This window comes from Saccostrea echinata, unplaced genomic scaffold (assembly GCF_033153115.1).
Source record: "Saccostrea echinata isolate AGI-Se365-2 ecotype Australia unplaced genomic scaffold, CSIRO_AGI_Sech_v1 ptg000029l, whole genome shotgun sequence".
Classification (NCBI taxonomy): Eukaryota; Metazoa; Mollusca; class Bivalvia; order Ostreida; family Ostreidae; genus Saccostrea; species Saccostrea echinata.
Window position 1 is genome coordinate 27,192,498 of NW_026889778.1, and position 20,275 is coordinate 27,212,772.

Genomic DNA, 20,275 nt, shown 5'->3' on the forward strand with positions numbered 1-20,275 from the left:
TGTTCGTTCAGGTCATCGTGTTTCTATAATCTTAGTGTAGATTTAGAAATGTCCTTTATGAAACTTAATTGATAAGATACAGTTTTATCTGTATTGTTTGCATGAGGGTAAGATACTTCTAGTTGAAAATAACATCATACATAAAAACAATACTCAGTTATATAATAATGAAATTTTATTGGCAACCATGAGTTGAAAGAAAAGGTAAAAAAGATTACTAGTATATTTATCAAGATTTTAAGAAGTACTTATTTATTAGATTTATAAAATAAACTATAGCGTGATAAGGGGAAAATTATGAATAGGAAAATATTTAATAGGTAACCAAAGATTACAGAGCTCCTATCAACAAATGTTACTTTTAAGTAAGGCAGAATCTTACAATAAACAAATATCCAGGTAGAGTGCATCAGTAGATGCAAGTTTGGTCTGGGTAGGAATTTTACTTGGAAATGGACTTGCTCCAAGAGTAATTTCCGTTCAGTCATTCGGAAAATGTAAGGTTCAGCATCTGAGGCAAGTATGAGAGTTTGCATCCCTAAATGCTTGTAACCATGCTTACAGCAACCTGGGAGTGAACCTCTGTCAAAAAATGTAATCTTGTCACTCATCAAGAAAATGTAGATCAGATCCAGAATCCGAAGCTAGTCGGATAACTTCCATCCCTAGATGAATCATTCATGCAAGTTTGTCTATAGCTAGATAGAACTTAACGTTACTTAGAAATGGACCTGTCCCTAAATCTTTATCCTAAGTTATTATGTAAAAATGTGGATCAGATACAGCATCCAAAACAAGTGTGGTATGTGTATTGCTAGAAATATATTATCCATGGAAGTTAAGTCATTAAGGGACTTGTAGTTTCTTTGGAATAGACCTGCCCCAAAAACTTTAGATATATCACTTATATCCCGAAAAAGTTGGTCAGATCCAGCATCCAAAATAAATATATTAGTGTGCTCCATAGATGCATCATCCATAAGGCTTATATTTATTTGGGAATTAACCTACTTCAAAAGCTTTAACCTTGTCAGTCATCAGAAACTATAGGTCAGATCTAGCATCCAAAGCAAGCCTGGTAGTGTTCATCCCTAGAAGATTAAAACCATGGAAGTTTAGTCTAGGTAGGGTTTGTAGTTACTGGGGAATGAAACCTGCTCCAAAAACATAAGCTTCGTTGAAGGACAATGTAAGCTAAAATTATAGCATATACATATGATAAACAAGTTAGAGTTACGGATCAGAACACGGGATCAAAGTGTTATATAAAATGTATAAGAAATGTAAAAAGTGTTTTCAGGAGTAACCATATTAAGTCATGCTCATATGCAAATATTAATTTTTTATTTTTGACCATGGAGTTTGGATGGGGCCAAAACTGGGGATCAAAGAAGTTGGGCGTAATTGGCGTGTGATCTACAGGAATTGTCTGTACGAAATTATTCGTAGTTAAATTGTCAAGTCAAAAAAGACGACTTCGTCTGCTGACCTCAAATGGACAGACTTTCCAAAGTTACGCACGTTGGACACCTGTCGGATTGTTATATTTCAGTCTGCTTATAAAACGGTTACGATAAAAAAGTAACACATCACTTTTAGTACACAGCTATAAGGTATTGAGGTAACATTTAATGGAAATGTATGAAAGTGTCAGTAGGTTGGAAGAAATGCTTTCGCTGTCGGTGCAACAGAAACAAATTTTAACCATTTTAATATTTTAATAAATCAGTAAATGAACTGACGAACAACATGTTTGTTAAACAAGAGGCCTATGGGTCATATCGCTCACTTGAGCACTTTGGCTAGGACAAAGCAGAAATCAGTTCAGTATTGAAGGTTGAAGTTTAACTATAAAAGTGGTCAAAGGGGGGACGATTTTAACAAACTTGAATCAATCAGTACCTGAGGATACTCCCATATTTCTTTGACTAATCATGGCTTAAGTACATGTAGATTTTTCAAGAATTTTTTCTATGTGTTTGACCTTATTTTGTGGCCTACCTTGCCCTATGATATGATTTGAACACACTTGAATATACACTACCTGAAGATGCTTCTGAATTTATATGACTAATCATGGCCTTGCTTTTATTGAGAAAAATAAAATATTGATATATCCTTAAAATTTATATTCCTTTGTATAACTTTGACCCAAATTTGAGTCCCCTCTCTATTCATATGCAATACCCCCGGCGTCGGCGTCAGTGTCGGCGTTAGCGTCTGCGTCCCGGATAAAGTTTTACATTGCATGTATGATGCATCTGGGAATGAACACTACCACACTTGCTTCGGATGCTGGATCTGACGTAGATTTTCCAGATAAGTGAGCGTGTTAAAGTTTTTGGAGCAGGTCCATTCCCAAATTGCAAGGAACTGTAAGACCTACCAGGACCAAACTTGCATGGATGATGCATCTAGGGATGGACACAAACTTGCTTCGGATGCTGGATCTGATGTAGATTTTCCTGATGAGTGACCAGGTTAAAGTTTTTGGAGCAGGTGCATTCCCAGGTAACTATAAGCCCTACCTTGACCAAACTTGCATGGATGATACATCCAGGGATGTACACTACCACACTTGCTTCAGATGCTGGATCTGACCAAGATTTTCCAGATGAGTGACCAGATTAAAGTTTTTGGAGCTCCCAAGTAACTAAAAGTCCTACTTGGACCAGACCTGCATTGTTGATGCATATAGGGAAGTATACTACCATACTTGCTTCGTATGCTGGATCTGAGCTAGATTTTCCAGATGAGTGACCAGTTAAAGTTTTTGGAGCAGGTCCATTCGCAAGTAACTATAAGCCCTACCTGGACCAGACTTTCATGGATGATCGATGCATCTAGGGATGTACACTAACCAACCTATTTCAGATGCTGGATCCGACCTAGATTTTCTCATGAGTGAATTTAACCAAATTAGCATGGATGGTGTATCTGGGGATGGACACTACCACACTTGCTTTGGATTCTGAATCAACCTACATTTTCCAGAAGAGTGACCAGGGTAATTTTTTGGAGTAGCTATATAATATTATGGCCTGTTTTGATTAAACTTGCATAGATGGTGCATCTAAGGATGAAAACTTCCACACTTGCTTTGGATGTTGAAACTGACCAAAATTTTCTTGATTAGTGAACAGTTTAAAAGTTTTTAAGCATGTCCATTACAAGTCCTACTTAAACCAAACTTGCATGGATTGGATCTTGGGGTACACTAACGAGGAAAAAAATATGATGTGAAATTTGCCTAACTTATAGATTTGTCGAGGTGAGCTTCGTAATCTTTGATTACCTATGTGTTTATTCACGTGTAAAACTCTGATCTCCTACTGAGGCCCAGTCCTTCCCACCAGGGCCAATAATTAAACAAATTTGAATCCGCACTAGCATATCTAAAAAATACTTCCATTTTAATATGACTAATCAAGCTCTGTTGGGCTTGAAAAGAAGCTTTTAATATATATATATATATATATATATATATATATATATATATATATATATATATATATATATATATATATATATATATACTTTGGTCTCGTCTTATCAATGGGGTCATGACTTAAAAATGTCTTGAACCTTCATTACTTGAGGAAGCTTGCATGTTGAGATGACTTATCATGCCCTTGCTGTTCTTTTAAAAGACTTTTCCCTAAAGTATATATTTTGATCTCCAATAAGGGCCCTACATACCCTTCTCCCAAGGCAATGAGTTGAAAAATGTATTTGCACTACCTGGGTTAGGTTCCTTTTTTTATTATGTAACTTATCATTACCTAACTATTCTTGAGAAGATTAAGATTTTTCCTATATATTGACATGTAAAACTTTGATTCCCTATTGTTGCCCACCCTATCCCAGGAGCCATTTTTTTTAAATTTAGAATCTACACTATGTAAGGAAGCTTTCACATTTCAGTTCTTTGGCCCTATGGTTCTTGAGATGATTCTTTTAATGACCCCACCTTATTTTTGCCATTCCTTTTATCTCTTGAAAGGTAACATGGCCCTTTATTTGAAAATTTTTGAAATCCTTTTTCTAAGGATGTTTTGCATTGGTTGAATTTGACCAGGTGGTTCTAGAAACAATTGATAATGTGAAAAGTTTACAGGCAAATAAAAAACTACAGACAAGTGGATTCCCAACACCAGGTGATCAGAAAAGCTCACTTGGGCTTACAGCCCAGGAAAGCTAAATGGATTAAAAAGATTGTTTCAGGGTTTCATACATTATACAAATACTTGTGAATATGACTCTGAAAGTTTAAACTTTTTATATGTTTTGATATAATAATCAAACTGCCATGTAATTTACTAAATGAGAGCATAAATAAATATATGCATACTGATAATGATGGTGGGTTGGACAATTGGACACTTAAGGACTCAGAGTCTGTGCTCATAATTCAGTTTTTGTGTGCATGTATGGCTCAAAATTATTAAATAATTTTTTACACACTAACATGCATATTTAATGGGCCATGAAGTTTGCTTTTATTGAAACATAAGACAATTCATTCATGTTCTTAAACTTTTCAATTTGTTTTTTTCAAAACCTTTTTCAAGACCATTAAGAGATTTTCAATTGTGTTGTGTAAAATAAATTATTTCCCAAGTAACAACCATGAACAGAATACAAAAACACTTCTTTTTTGATCATTGTGTTAGATTTTATATTCATACAGAAGTCATATACAATATACGATCATAGCATTATAGTACAAGTAACATTGGTTCTGTAAACAATTGGCCTAAGAGACATTGCTATAAATAGCTTACACAGTTTGAGACTCCTATTATTATGGCATCCAATATGTTACTTATAAAACCATCTTGATTCTTAAAAGAAAATTTCAAGTACTGAGAAATATCAATTAATTAAACTTTTTTTTCAATGTAAAATTCCTGAGGAACAAAGAAATTTCTATGGGACTAAATTTGAAATACTAAGTATAATACTACTTTATATGAAAAATTTTGATCGCTTGTTAATGGAAGTAATCTTTAAAGGAAAAGTTAGTGTAATTCAAGAGAAAAGTCTTAAACTTTCCGAAATATATATTAAATACATGTAGGATCCTATGATGCCTAACTTATGCAATTTTTAAATTGATGATAATTATCTTCAAATGTCTCAATATTTTGACACTGTGAAGGTAATTTCATTGTGAAAAAACATTATACTTGTGTATGAAAAGTGTATAAATATGCATACATGTACATTTCAATAATGGATTCTTTTCCCAAATAATCACAATAAAATTTACAAATTATTTCAAAATTATAAACTTGATACTGATACAAATATGTTGTTGGCTAAAAATATTGCACATGACTGAATATTCTCATCATCATTGGACAATCTTTAATAATAATTAAAAAAAATAATTAACAGCAGCCAAACAAATTAATTTCTTAACAGAAATTCCTCTACTCTAGCCACAAGATTCTACATCAGGGTACTACTAAAGGAAATCTGAACCGATTGGGAAAAAAAATTAAATGTAAATGCTTAAGAACTGCAGCATACATGATCATAGTAGAATGTACAGAAATAATATTTCCTCTTTTTTTTAATTCATGAATATCTACATCCACACCATAAAGCACTTTTATACAAACGACAGGTCACTTGTATAAATGTCGGAAGTCCCATGAAAAAATCTTCAGAGATGGATTTTCATAACACTGGAATAATGGCTTTACTTTCACTCATGTCTTCTCATGCATTCTTCAACTCGCTTCCAATTTTATAACCTATAATTTTGTTCCAGTCTATTTTTGTTCTGGTGACAGGAAGTTGTCGTCGTAGAGCCTTAAAGGTAGTGTCTGACATGGTCATGTAATTCTCTCCAATGGCTTTCTGCAAGAGGGATGACACATCATGTAGATCACTTCTCATTTATTTTCATTACAAATGAACAATCTTAAGGTCAATTAATGAGCATTTCTATGAACAAAACCTATATTAACCAAGAATAATTCTACATTTAAAATTTTCTTCTGATGATAATAATTTGATTGTATGCCTACTAAATTTAGTGGGACCCAGGGGTTCATATTGAAGCCCTTTTGCTCTGTCTCACGATAACCACCAAACTTTAAATCAACATGAGTATGATGAACATGAATACCTATTAGCACTAATTCAAGACTTTGCTAATAACAGATGCACTCAATTTTGATTACAGTATTGTTAAGTACATGTACTGTAGTGTTCAAAGAATTTTCATCCCCCTCCCCCCTCCTTGTAAAGAAATAAAAAAAAATTGCAATTGAATTAAAAAGTATCAGTAACAGATCTAGATGCAAATAGTTTTTCTAACTACACACTTTTCACCATGTCAGTTACAAAGAATTATTTAGGACTTTGAATTATATATAAATGTAGCCCACATACCTGGTAGTCAGACTCAGCTTCAGAAACAATCTTGGCAAATTCTTTTGCTGTTTGTTCCTCAGCCTGAAAAATGTAGCTAATTTAAAAGCCATGCTCCACATATTTTGTAAAGAAAATTCTCAAAAACATCCCTTTTATATCAATCTAAAACAAAATCCTATTTGGACACTAGTTGAACAACAATTTCTATTCAGGATAAAAGATTCTCTTTAAAAAAAATATTTAATTCAGATTCCTGTATTTTAACTAAACGAAGCCCCTTGGTTTAGTTGAGTTGTGTTTCACAATTAAGACATTCACTCAGAGGTTAAAAACATGCTTGACATTAGGTCATATCCAAGAATCAAGGAGTGCAGTCAATCAGATATGAAATAATTCCTTTTTTTTTACAAAAATCTTTCCAGCTTTATTTTCTATGCTTAATATTGATTGTATTGATCTCTAGATATTTCTTTTTTTAAAGTCCATATTATAAAACTTAAACAATCTTTACTCTTCTGTTATTTATATCATGAAAAAGGAAAATAAAGTATTTTTTCTAACAATTATATACAAAAATGTACCTCTATTGTTATTTCTAATGTTCTAAATAAAAGCCAAGTCTGAGCTAGTACATGTACTTTGGAAGTGAAGCTACGAGTACCTAGAAATTTTGCATACTAATTAAGAGTCGTGCTTTTTCTCTCTAGAGGTATGTGTTATGAAAATTTGCATTTTCAAAAGCTGGTTGAGAAAGAAGACAAACATTCAATTTATTTTCAATCAGTAGTTTGTAAAGAAATTCCACATTCTGTAAGTTTTTCCTTTCACCATGCCAATACTGTTTGTACACTAGCAATGTAAAAGACAAAAAAAGCAAATCTGAAAAAAAAAACTTACTTTTGACGATTTTTTTTCATGTTTCTATTACAAGATTCAGTTTACATTATTACATACAACACATATAGAAAAATAAATATTTGAAGAGAAAAAAAATTAACCCAAATTAACTTATCTTACTGATTACAACACAAAAAAAATTCTTGTATTCTTTCATTATCAAAGACTGTGCGACTGTGACTATGAAGATACTTTATCTTGGAACCATGTCATTTTATCACAAGGAGACTTGATTTAAATCTATGCTCTAATATCTTTAAGTAATTTAAACAACAGAACTATTTTTAAATTATTTCAAACTGAGTCAAAATTTGTTACATATTCATTCAAAACTGAGTAACAATACAAAGCAAATTGTATTTCTATTTGAAATTTAAAAACATTTCTACTTAAAATCATTGCATCTTGGAAGCTTTAGTTTCCATACATAGATCTACCTAACTCTGCCTTCCAAAATACACTGAGCATATTATTTTTTAAATATATAGTCATTCATTAATTGAAAACTTCTTGATATGTATGCCAATCAACAAAGAAATGATAATGATCAAGGAAAATTCCAGCAAAAATGGTGGAACCTTCAAAACCAGACTCCTTGAAGAAAATACTGAGCACAACTCATTGAAAACTAAACAGAAAAGTATCTTACAAATATTAGCCAATATAACTAACTAGTTCTCAGTGAAGGAAACGGGCTTATTTCAAGAATTCTGGTCAATATTTACAGTTAACTGAAAAACACACTGATTTTCAAACTTTCAAGCTATATGGGAGGGGGGGGGGGGGGGGGGGGGCAGAGGGATATTCTTACCGAGATGTTCAAGGTCTGTTTGACCTCTTTAGATGTTACTAACTGTACATTTCCATCTTCATAGTAATGTACCTGTTACAGAAAAAAAAGAAAAAAATAATTCACTTATTTGATATCTTAAGTGTATGTCCATCAGCTCTAAGTAATTTAGTTGAACTAAACATATGTATTTTTTATAAAAAATGCTTTCAATCCACTCTTTAAGCACTTCTTCTAAATGTACTCTTAATTAATGGCAAATATCATTTACAAATACTTGAAGCATGAAGAACCCTCTATACACTGCTCACTAAAGAGTTCCCATTATGTGGTATTTTTATGCAGTAAGTGATCTGCCCTTAAATCTAAACTAAATAAATTGAAATTTTCAGTGTATTATTAATCAATTTATAATGAATTCAAGCATTTTTAACATTTGAATATGTACAGATAATTTAACTGAATGCTTTATTTGCTAGTATTTTCCCCACTTAAGGAAACGACAGTGATTTCTGTTCATCAACACTTTATTTTTCTAGAGGGTAAATGCTTGGTACCCTAGGTTGGAAATGAAATAAAGCTCAAAATTTGCACCTTTATACAACATAATTTACATTTTGCTTTAGTGTCTAGAGGGTCCTCAAGATTACATTAAATCATTTTAAAAATTCACAATGAATTTAAATAAGAAAGCCGACATTGCATAAATTACACGATTGTATTCTTATCTGTACAAAACTGTACGGTTCTTTATTTATATTAACACTTATATATTTATTTATGAATTTATTACAAACTGTCTGGCTTTTAAATGTATAAAGTAAAATAATCCTTGATTCACACCATTTGTATATAATTACTTTAATGGTCTGTTTATTTACCTGTACTTTAATGACCCCCGTCAGTTCAGCCTTCCCACCCCCTGATTCTGGGAATGTAACGGACCACTGTGACCTCAATCTCCCATTCCTAGGGAAACATACATAAGAGATAATTGTCTGAACAGGAAATGAATGGTGTATTATTTACCAATAACTTCCTGATAGTGAAAGAAAAAAGTAATAAAACATACATCAAGTATAGCAATCAATTTTATAATGAAAGAACTTTACAAGTTTCCAGATTAGAAATACAGTTAAACCTCATTATCTCGAATATGGGACCGAGAAAAAAATTTGATACACTGAGATACCAGTGTTCGAGATACCGAAGTTCAGCTGTATTACATCGTACTTTCTCCATCATCAGAATGTCAAACATAGTGATATATTCTAAACTAATATCATCTTAAACCTTTAATTCATAGAGGCAAAATGTTTGTTGTTTTTTCCCTTCTTGAAGCTACTTTGCCTTCTTATCTTAAGACAATCTTATAGAAACTTTGACATGACACTACAGCATGATCAATATTACAGAACTATATTACAATTTCTATTTCAGAACACACACTCACCAGAAGTTCTTGGGTTGATACTGATGGCTTTCAATACAGCCAATGATAGTAACGTTCCCCCCTGAGCTGTTCCCGTAAACGGTCACCACCCCCTGTTTATAGTGTTGATCTCTGTATGACGTTAATGATGACTCTATCGCTGACCGCCAGGGTTCTGCCGTAGGGTCAGCCTTTGCTGGCTGCACATCACTGGCCTCTTTTCGCAAGTGGTCATATCTACAGATATATATAAAAAAAATTCATCTTCTACTTGTGATGTTTCTGTGACAATCAATGCTTTAATTTTGGATGGAGAATGTGTGGTGTTATTCTCCAAGACAAAACATTACGCATGCAACTGTTTTAACATGAATCAACTACAGAATCCGATTCAATATCAATTTTCAGTGAGATGTTTTAAGGCAGTTTTTTTAATAGCTTCAATGGATTGGGTAAAGGGGGAGAAGTAAAGCATGATGCTAATTTCATGAATTTTGAATATTTGCATGTGAATTCAACAAAAATTTTTAAAATGTGCCCCATCCCCTATCTAGACAGCAAGTCTGCTGCCAACCCCAATCATATCAGACATACTCTATCATATCACATTACTTTGTATAATAACTTAATTACTATGCATAATAACTTACTTGAAAGACTGCTTGGTCCTCGGATCTAGAAATCGACTTCCTCCTAGGTCCCCATGTTCTGTTATTAAAACCTATTGAATGGAAAAATAGCCACATTCAAATTGTGTTCATACCCAAATAATAAATTCTCTCTGTATTTTTCTTTAATTACTGTAAATTCCTTATTTTTCGTGAGGGCTATTCCAGGAAAAAATGTACGGGAGGGTTGGACGGCACTTCATATATTTTTGTATGGGTAGTGGGTCTGGAGCAATTAAATTTGTATGGGTGGTTGTCCTCACTCGATATATTTTTAGATGGGTGGTTGTATTTACCCTCACAAATAATGAAGTGCAAAGTACTTCTTTCCTCTCATTTTGTATAAATCGGTAAATACTGATATTTTCGTCCTAAACAGTTGTAAAGTATGTTTACAATGAAAGTGAAAGTAGAATTGAACAAAACGGAAACAAGGGCAGACAACTGTAAAAGCATGTGCAACTGTGACTGCAATGAATGAGAGTGGGGGGATTGGAAAACAGATTAGTTGTGCTTTGGACTCCCTGGTCCAGTTTCCTTTCGCCAGTTTAATCAAACATGATTACATTGGTAAATTAAATGATATTAGAAACAATCAGAAAGATCGTTTTATTTTAAACCGAAAGTAGAAAAAAAACGTATCTGATAATGAACGTTTTAGAGCATGACTACGGAGTTTGCAAGTCAAATATTTTACTTTACACCACATACAGAGTAAAAGGAAGATGAGATATGAGTTTGAAAACAATATGAAATATATTTTGTCAAAAACATGCCAGTCCTTAACCTGTTAATTGTTAACTTTTCGAACTTGTATGCACCAATCGTCTAAGTTGTTAGATGGGATTTAGAATTCATTCAATATATTTTTTTTAATCAAAGTTTTCACTTCACAGACACTGCCTACAGAAGTTTAGTCCCCCCCCCCCCCCCCATAAAAGCAGGAATCATTTTGTTATGAACAAGGTGAACAACAATTGTTAAGGATAGGTAGGCTATAATTTACAATATTAATTTTAATTAATTGTAGGAATGTCATTTCTACTAGTCCATATGTATATATACTTGTAAAAGCTTTACCTAAGCTTTACAGACTACAAAGTCATACATCAGAACAGATATACAAATCATTGCAATAAAGGCTTTCAGTGGTGTGTATCATAGGCCTAAAGGAACGTATTTTTTTAAGCTGTAGCAGGAACACGGGGAACTGTTTTACAACGAAACTTATGACTAAGACTAAAAACTTTAGTTGTTCATAAAATCTTATGAAACTTATGCTTCTGTTAAAAATTGTTGGCATAAAACTATCTTGTTTTTTTTCAAAAAGATTTAAAACATTTTTAAAGTAATGCAAAAAAGAAATTTATTTGCATAATAACATTTTGATCTTAGTCATAAGTTCTTTTGTAAAACGGGCTCTGGTTGGATAGATGTCAAAACCCAACACTCATTCAAAGTCAGATAAATTACAATACCTGAAAAAAGTACATAAAATTTTATTGTATATATATAATTATGTGACACAATTTTTTTTTAAATTTAGATGGGTGGTTGTATCAAAAGCAATTTTAAATTGATTGGGGGTGGGGTAGAAGGTAATTAAAAATGTATGGGTGGTGGGGTAAAAATAAAAGTGCCTTCCAACCCCCCCATACAATTTTTCCTGGAATAGCCCTGAGTACTTATTATGGCGAAATGACTCTTTAACGTCAAATCGCGAGAACAATGTGAGTGGATGGTTGATCAAGTGATTTTACATTGATTTCAGAACCATAAAAATAAAAGCGAGTAATTTTATTTCGCGAGTGGTGCTTCTCGCGCAATTACGCGATAATTTATTCCTCGCGTATATTTAGGAATCTACGGTATTAAAGACACAAACAAAAACAAGTATATGAAATAACCTATATTGATATAAAAATCTGAATGTGGCAAGGATACCCCCCTCCTAATGAAGTTTTATGATTATACAATGATCAACTAACTGTACAATGACAAAGAGGAAGGTAGCATTAAGTAGAAGACTAGATCTGTAGATACTAGAGTAACAGCTGGAAGTCTGATTACTTTCGGAATGAAGGACCTGAATTATGTTTTGTGAGCTATTTTCATGTTTGCTACATGTAATTCAATTTTTTTTCTTAATGCTGTTTTACAAAAGTAATTGTCACAGTTTTTCATTTCAAAGACAGTGTGTGTTCAATCAAGTAATGCAATCTACAGTTTTACTTCCTCACAATATATTCTTTTTTTAAGCTTTGTTTCAAAACATAAAATGGACTTCCTTCTTCCTCATTCTTAATCAAAAAGTTCCACTTCAGGGAACATTCTCTCTTCCACATGTATCTGTTTTACTTGGCAATATAAATATTTCCTTACACTGATGCCTCGATTGATTATTACCATTATCATCTTTAACATGCATCTGTTATCTACTCAACTGACATAAATACAGTCAAACCTCGTTATCTCTAAATCGATGGGACTGATAAAAAAAAAATTTCCAGATATCTGATTGTCGAGATATTGATTGTAAAATACATCAAGGAAAAGTGGTTGGGACTTCCAAATGACTTCGATATATCTATAGTATTTGAGGTATTGACGTTTGAGATACCATAGTGCAACTGTATTTCCTTGCACTCAATGCACCGCCATCTTGTTAAATAGGTTAAAGTATGGGCATTTTTATTTATGATTAATTTATATTTATATGTTTTGTATTTACAATGGGACACACCAATCAAGTTTACAGCAAAAGGAACGATTTAGGATACACATGTTGCACTTGTAGGGCTCAATTATGAGTATACAAAAATTTCTCAATTACTAGATCTCAAAGATACAGTAAAACTAACTATGCTGTACCTAGTAATATCAAAATCCTGATTATAACAAGAACAAACTTCATGGCAAGGAGAGGATTTAAATTTCTGCCAAAACAACGCTCTAATGAGATAAAACAAAAAAGCCTTTAACAAATTTGTTATCCTCATTTGTCCCTTGAAACACTGTGTTTGACTGTACTGTAGCTATTTTATTGTTTTAATTTCATGTTATTTTTTTTTGGGCGGGGGGGGGGGGGGGGGGGGGTAAAACCTTGATATCCCAAACATGGTGTGATTGTCAGAAAAATTCAAGTGATCTAAGAATGTGAGATAGCTAGGTTGAGATCAGCATTCATAATGACTCTCTGGTCATCATCCCTAGTATTCAACATTTTAGTGTTCAGGATAACAAGGTACAAGTGTACTTACTAATTCTTCTGATGAACCAACTTTACATGGAGTGAACTGATCTTTGTTGTACTGGGCAAATGACCTGCAAGTAGTTCAATAAACAATGTAAAAGTATGTCCTGCACTAGCTGGGTTGTCCCTAAGAATTAATATAGCAGGGGACATTAAAAAAGTAGGAGGGGATCTGGGGTTCCTCCCCTAACAGGGGTTGGGGAGGAATACCAGAATAACCAGGGCATTACGTCAATATAGGCAGGGAAATGCCCTGGCTCCTGGGTCTTAAGTACAACCCTTTAGCTTACTAGGGTAGTTTTCTCCATAAAATTTGTATCAAGTCTTGTAAGCATAAATGGTTGTGAATACAGAAATTCAAAATATCCATTTTTCAATTGTTTTCAGTTTATAAAAGTAACTTTGTAAATCAGAAATACTGGTACTCTCCAAGCTTAAGCAGACAGAAATTATTTTAATTCATAGAGATGAAGAAAGATCAGAGAAATGCCTTACCCTGAGGCACCCTCCTTAAGTAAATCATCATCATTAAGCAGAATTCTCACATCTAAAGGGAAAGAAAAGTTAAAAGTTAAACTTTTAAGTCAATTACACATCAGCCCTGTATCAACCTAAAATACTTAATATCATTTTACTGATTTTCATCACTGAGCATAGAAAATTTTTGGAACTTCAAACTCACTTCTACAAAACTGTACTTTAGTGTTGTTTATCTTAGACATGTTAGAAGTGAAATAATAATTAAATGTTGCAATAAAAGCAAGTTTACCTCAGGGATAAAGCCCTTTTAAACTTACCATTAAAAACCTCATTAAATTCCCCTGGAGGTGCATGTCGAATAAAATCTGAGGCAATGGCCACCTACAAAATAAAAAGAAACAGTTACCGAGTTTTCAAAATGATAACATGAAACAATAATGTTTCTATATATATTAAATAAATCTATAGGGGGGGGGGGGGAATCTAACACTAGTATGATAAAGTGAGATTTCTAATTAAGTACTTTATCATGTTATTTACATACTGTGAATCACCAATTTTTGTGGAGGTTTAATTTTTTATTGCTTCTTCGTGTAAATTCATGTCCCCCATGAAACACTAAGATTTTATATAACAGTATCAAGTTTCTTCTTTAACAACGAAATCAAATATTTTTTCCTCAAACCACAAAAATTTGACCCCTCAAAAATAAGTGATTTTACAGAATGAAATAAGGAAAATGTTCACTCTTGTGACAAATGTACTTGTATCTGATATTTCACATTGGCTTCTCTCTATATCCGACCTTGTACAAGTGACATATTGGCCTCTTTGAAACCTCACCTTACAGTAAAATACACCTGATTTTTTATGTTTCATGATGAATATGAACAGATTTCAGAAAAATTGTTGTATTAATTGATACATATAAATGTATACCCTGGTATATGAGTTCATGTTGACCACCTCTGTCAGACAGATTATAACCAATGTATGCAGATCCAAGAAACAAACCCTTTCACACCATCCCACCCAACCCCAGTGTCCAACCTACCCCAGTCCAACCTATCCATCCTCCCCTTGGGATGCTCACTTGGGCAAATTATAGATAAAACATATACATTTATAACTCAAAATCAATAATAATTATACTCATGGTAAGATGATTATAAAAAACATCAAGTACTTGAAAAGTTACTCTCATTTAATAGCTATTAAGACCTCTCAATACTTGTCAAAACTTTATATGAATATGTACACTACTATCAAAGATACAACAATATCAATGATCATGATGATATTAAGAATCCATATTAAATATATAATTATATGAGGAAACTTTAATATTATATTATTCTTATTGAACCTCCTTCACTTAATTAATGACCATCTCATAACTCTTTTCGATATCTGAACTCAAAAATGGACACTTAACATTCTACTGAATTAATACAAAGTAAAATTAAGTATACAAACTGACAAATGCTAAACACAACAGGATATCCTTTCCCATTGTAACTGATTTATTACAATTAAATAGGTAACCTGCACTCTGGGGAAAACCCTTAACAGCGCTATCTGATAAACACACCATCTCATAATGTGAAACAGGGAAGACTCCTCAACTTGGTTCATTAAAGACATATACCTGATTATAATTTAAATAAATTCTATCCATCATTCTTTTTCTGCATTATTTTTTTCTCTCAAATAAAAGACAGAGATACACAAACCTGTACTTTTCCATGCACCAAATTGACTAAACCCTATACTTTTTTAATTACTGTACAGTATTTACTCTCTTTTTTAATTTTTAAAATATCATTACACATAAACTTTCTTCAGCTAAATTGACAAAAATAATTGTAATTGCTAAAAAATATTATGAAAGACTGGTAGCTTTAATTTTACTAATAAGGAAGTACAGATTTGACCTTTACTTTCTCAAAATGAGTCACCAAGTGCACACTAAACAATAGTTCAATGTTCTCAATCAACTTTACCATGCATTTACAGATCTTATGAGTGCAGATTACCAAGAAAATGAGAGATTGACCAAGTGAAAGGTATTAGCCAAAATATTCCATTCTTATGCATTTTAACCAGAAAAAAAGAACGAAATGGAAAACAACACTGAAATTTTATGTTTTTTCTTGGAAACAATTATCAAATCATGACATACGTACTCAACATGATAAACATTTTTTTTTAACAAGTGGATAATTTTGACAAAAAATATAAACATGTTCTTCTTAAAAAAAAACAAAAAAGCATTTAAAGCTTGCTATGTAATATCAGAGTTTCAAAAGCATTCAACAGTTTTTCTTTTTTGCATTGTTTTGTAGGTATCTTAGACATTAAAAGTCGAAGCAACATGAACATGATGAAAGGCTTCTATTCCTTAAGGTCAGACGACACGTTCCTCAAATACATGTTTTGAATATCTTGGTATTATATAAAAAATATTCATAATTGTCATTCTCTTTTAATTTCTAAATTGTTTTCTATATGTTTTAAAAAATGAGTACACCAAAAATTGTGACATTGGCAATTCTAAAGATTTCCCATAAGGATTATATAAGAAATGCACCCTCTGGAATCTTGCCCAAATGCCTGGTAAGATACCTCAATTTTTGGTGAGGAAACTTGTTTAAGTAGCAATACTTCTAAGACAAATTCTTAGGAAAAATTATATATTTTCAAGGAAGGTGTCGTCTGACCTTAACTGTATCCTAACCCAAATCTCTCAGTCTTTTGTTACACTCCGCCTACAATAAATGTCATTTGTCAGTTTGTTACCCTTTAATCTGAAAGTTTATAAAGCTTTGTAATGAATAAAACAAATTCCCCAATCCAATAAGACTTACTGCATCATTTTTTATCTAAATCTAGAATCGACGCTCAAGCTCTATTAAAATAACATACTGAGTATTGAAAACTGTTACAAGAACACACATATTATCCATGTCACATCACAAACAAATGTAACAAGTATTTCCTTGTACCAAGTAAAGATTTCATCACAAAACTATTATGCACAAGTTATGCATGAGCCCTTAGCTAGAAAGAGAAACTTTGACCCTGAAACCCATATACAGATTTGTAACAATACTAATTTGAGACAAATATTGCATAGTTGCAATTAAGGAGATGTCATCGGGGTCTCATCGCAACCTCTCAAAAAGTTAAATAGGAATGAGTCAAAGATCTAATTTTAATCAAATCACACGCAGGGATACAGTGGAGTCTAGACATATCAAATCTCGGGTCTATTCAATAACTCTTACACAATAATACCCACAATGACACAGGAAATTCCTCTGATCAAATGCATACATGTCAACACAAACCCTACTTCTTTCATAAACTTGCCATTCAAATTTTTCACTATTACCTTGAGCACATTTTCTCCAATAACCACACTAGCCATTCGATTGCATGCTCTTGCACATATAACATAGAAATTTCTTCCTGAATTTGTTAACAGTGTGGTTTATGGATCAATACTTTAATTCATTTACAATTTAATCAATGTCTCATGTTCCATAAAAAATATACTACTGAAAGTACTATGAAAGTTAAAAAAAAACTGTTACACTCAGAAACATTAGCCCTACAGGCTAGTGACTCAGAAACATTAGCCCTACTGGCTAGTGACTCAGAAACATTAGCCCTACTGGCTAGTGACTCAGAAACATTAGCCCATTGCAACTTTAATCAAGGTATTTTCTATTTGTTGTTGTAATTGAGGTTTATAGTGAATGGAAAATGTTTATTAGGGCAGTATAAAATGTAACCCATCTTTAAAATTAAACAAATCATTACAAATATTATAGTATATGGAAATTGCTCAAGGAATTTAAGAAAATTTGTTCTTTAAAGACTACACACAATTTAGGGGGTGCGCAATTTAAGAATTTACAAAATTGGTCTACCTAGTCCTTGTTGTTGCACCCGAAGGCACATAGGGCAAGGACTAGGGATTTGTGAAATTGACCATTGAAGTTTAAGAATTAACTCAAATGATTTTTTTTCATTTATTCATAAGTGAAGTAAACTTATAGTGAGTTACTTTAAAAAGACTTCAATTCAGTCATGTGCCTGACTGTTTTACAAGGATAGTTAACTTATATGATTGCGGAAGAATATATTTTAGGAGTCAGTCACTCCCAACTATACAGTCGCTACGAAAGTGTTTCTGAGTCACTAGCCAGTAGGGCTAATGTTTCCGAGTCACTAGCTAGTATAGGGCTAATATTTTTGAGTCACTAGCCAGTAGGGCTAATGTTCAAAATTTCATTTCATATTCAAAGTGTAATTTTTTTCCAAATTTACAAAAATGTTTTGATGGCATGATAGTTTTCTACATTCTACACAACGTTCTATCATGTCTATATTGATCTTAAAACACCGCATATAAAATTGTTCTTTCCACAGTTTCTCCTTCAGAGTATTTGCAATGAAGTTTCAAAAGTTTTCAGGCTATATTACATCACTGATTTGTGACTGATCAGATGCATTTTGAATTAAAATGGATAGAGACCAAGTCTGGTCAATAAGATAGATTGGTACTACAATCTACATGGTTTTACTTTTAATTAAAATGTTCAAAATCAATAAAGTTGATTAAACTACTGTTGCCTTGAATTGTTTTGTGAGTATTGTATACAGGGACATTTTTGTCTCCTTTTTATTTATGCCACTTTCACCCTCTCTATATGCAAATATAAAACAGGGTAAAACAGTTTGTATGTGTGATGAGGTGAGAACAACACAAGGAAAAAATAACCGCCTACAGGAGTAGCAGTAGTAAAACATTTTTTGCCCATTTTATAAAGAACTCAAAATTGAAAAAAAAGCATTTTAATAGCTTAGTCTAGCTGCAGAACTGTAACGTTATAGTTTTATATTTTAGTCTTTGACCATAACGCTACAGATCCTGTAATGTACAAATAAAGTGCAATTTACAGTGCAAGATTTTCTACACACTTTGGGGATGTATTTCGCCACTTTCGAGCATTGGTCAATCAACAACCTTTCATCCCCTAATTCTAGCCATATTCTTTAACCAACCTGTATATTTTATCCACCTCCTAACCCTTTATATTAGTCGCCTCTACAGATCAATAAACTTGTTATGCCATCTGACAATAAATTCACAACAAGTAAGTTTATTGGTCTGTATAGAGACAACAAAGGGTTAGGAGGTTGATTAAAATTTTAAACATATTTCTTATGCTATGAAATATTTCTGAACAAAACCTTAATTTATCTGTCAAAAAATTATTCAAAATTTGCTGTTAGCACTGTCTATACTCCATATCTTTAAGTTACTTAGTTTAATTATGTTGTATATATTCAAAATCAACACATGCCCCTGATTGGTAGTATTTCCGAATTTGCCGAATTTATAGTTGTTTGCTATACATTTGAATTATTTTACAATTTATGCTTTAAAATTTATTAAAAATCCATTTTACTGGGTGTAAACATTGTTTTAAAAACTTGTAGTGTTGTGTTTTATTTTGGGTAAATAAACATTGTACTAAAGGAGCTTTTCAATTTGCTACATTTCCCATAACCATTGATAATAGCCCTTCTGAGTCTGAATTTGAGACCATCGAATATACTGCCTATTTATCATACTGCCATTTTGAGTGGCAAGACAGTTCTGTCTAATGTGCTTCGTGCAGAATGTTTATGTTGTGGAAATTTGTCCAACATGATTAATTAAAAGTTTTATTAATTAACAAACTAATAGAGACTCAGAACACTGGATCATAAAGAAAATTGGCATTAGCATCACCAGCTGATCAATGACTAAAACTCTTTGAGCAAAAGCTCGTTTACTGTGATATGTTGCCAATTCCCGAACATGAAAATGATAATCATCTACTTTTGTGAGGAAATTCGGTAGATGCAATTTCAGTTTAGCTTAAGAAGGTAATATCTAACCCGCTAAGTAAATATTCTTTAAATTTCCGCCTCCTTCTTATTCTCAAGGATGACAGTGACAATAAACAAATATACATAATCTAACAGAACACCATTATTGACATTCACACAAAAGCGGAAGTATGCGGTCTTTCGTTTTTGGTACTTGCACCTATTAAACTAGATATTCTTCAAAAGTAAGCCCTGTCATTCGCTTGGTTTCACCAAAATGACTTGCCTCTTATTTTCTTACTTATATCTGATCGAAAGATATTAAAAAAAACTTGTAAATTACCTTTTGCTTATCCGAAATGGGTTCACCGAAGTCGGCCATTTTCGTCTGTCAGTCACGCCTTCGTTCATTGGATCATGGGTAAAATACGAAAACATTTAAACAGTTATATAGACTGAGAAATAACACTTATAAATTTCTA

General features: G+C 32.5%; 2 protein-coding genes across 3 annotated transcripts in view; one reads left to right on the forward strand and one right to left on the reverse strand.

Moving 5' to 3' along the window:
- Positions 1-20,275, forward strand: part of LOC133195760 (uncharacterized protein K02A2.6-like) — a 410,189-nt gene that overhangs the window by 328,301 nt on the left and 61,613 nt on the right. The gene's annotated exons all lie outside the window — the stretch shown is intronic.
- Positions 5,683-20,229, reverse strand: LOC133195756 (F-actin-capping protein subunit alpha-1-like). Of its 2 annotated transcripts, XM_061331682.1 has the most exons (11): positions 20,137-20,229; positions 14,225-14,288; positions 13,923-13,974; positions 13,435-13,498; positions 10,157-10,227; positions 9,528-9,743; positions 8,956-9,043; positions 8,096-8,167; positions 7,285-7,308; positions 6,406-6,468; positions 5,683-5,868 (listed from the first exon to the last, which is right to left on the reverse strand). In XM_061331682.1, exons 1-11 carry the CDS (start codon positions 20,173-20,175, stop codon positions 5,728-5,730), a joined length of 894 nt encoding a protein of 297 aa, XP_061187666.1. In that variant the 5' UTR covers positions 20,176-20,229; the 3' UTR covers positions 5,683-5,727. The 2 variants fall into 2 exon arrangements, with proteins under 2 accessions (XP_061187666.1, XP_061187667.1); XM_061331683.1 differs by lacking the exon at positions 7,285-7,308 and having other exon boundaries at positions 20,137-20,199.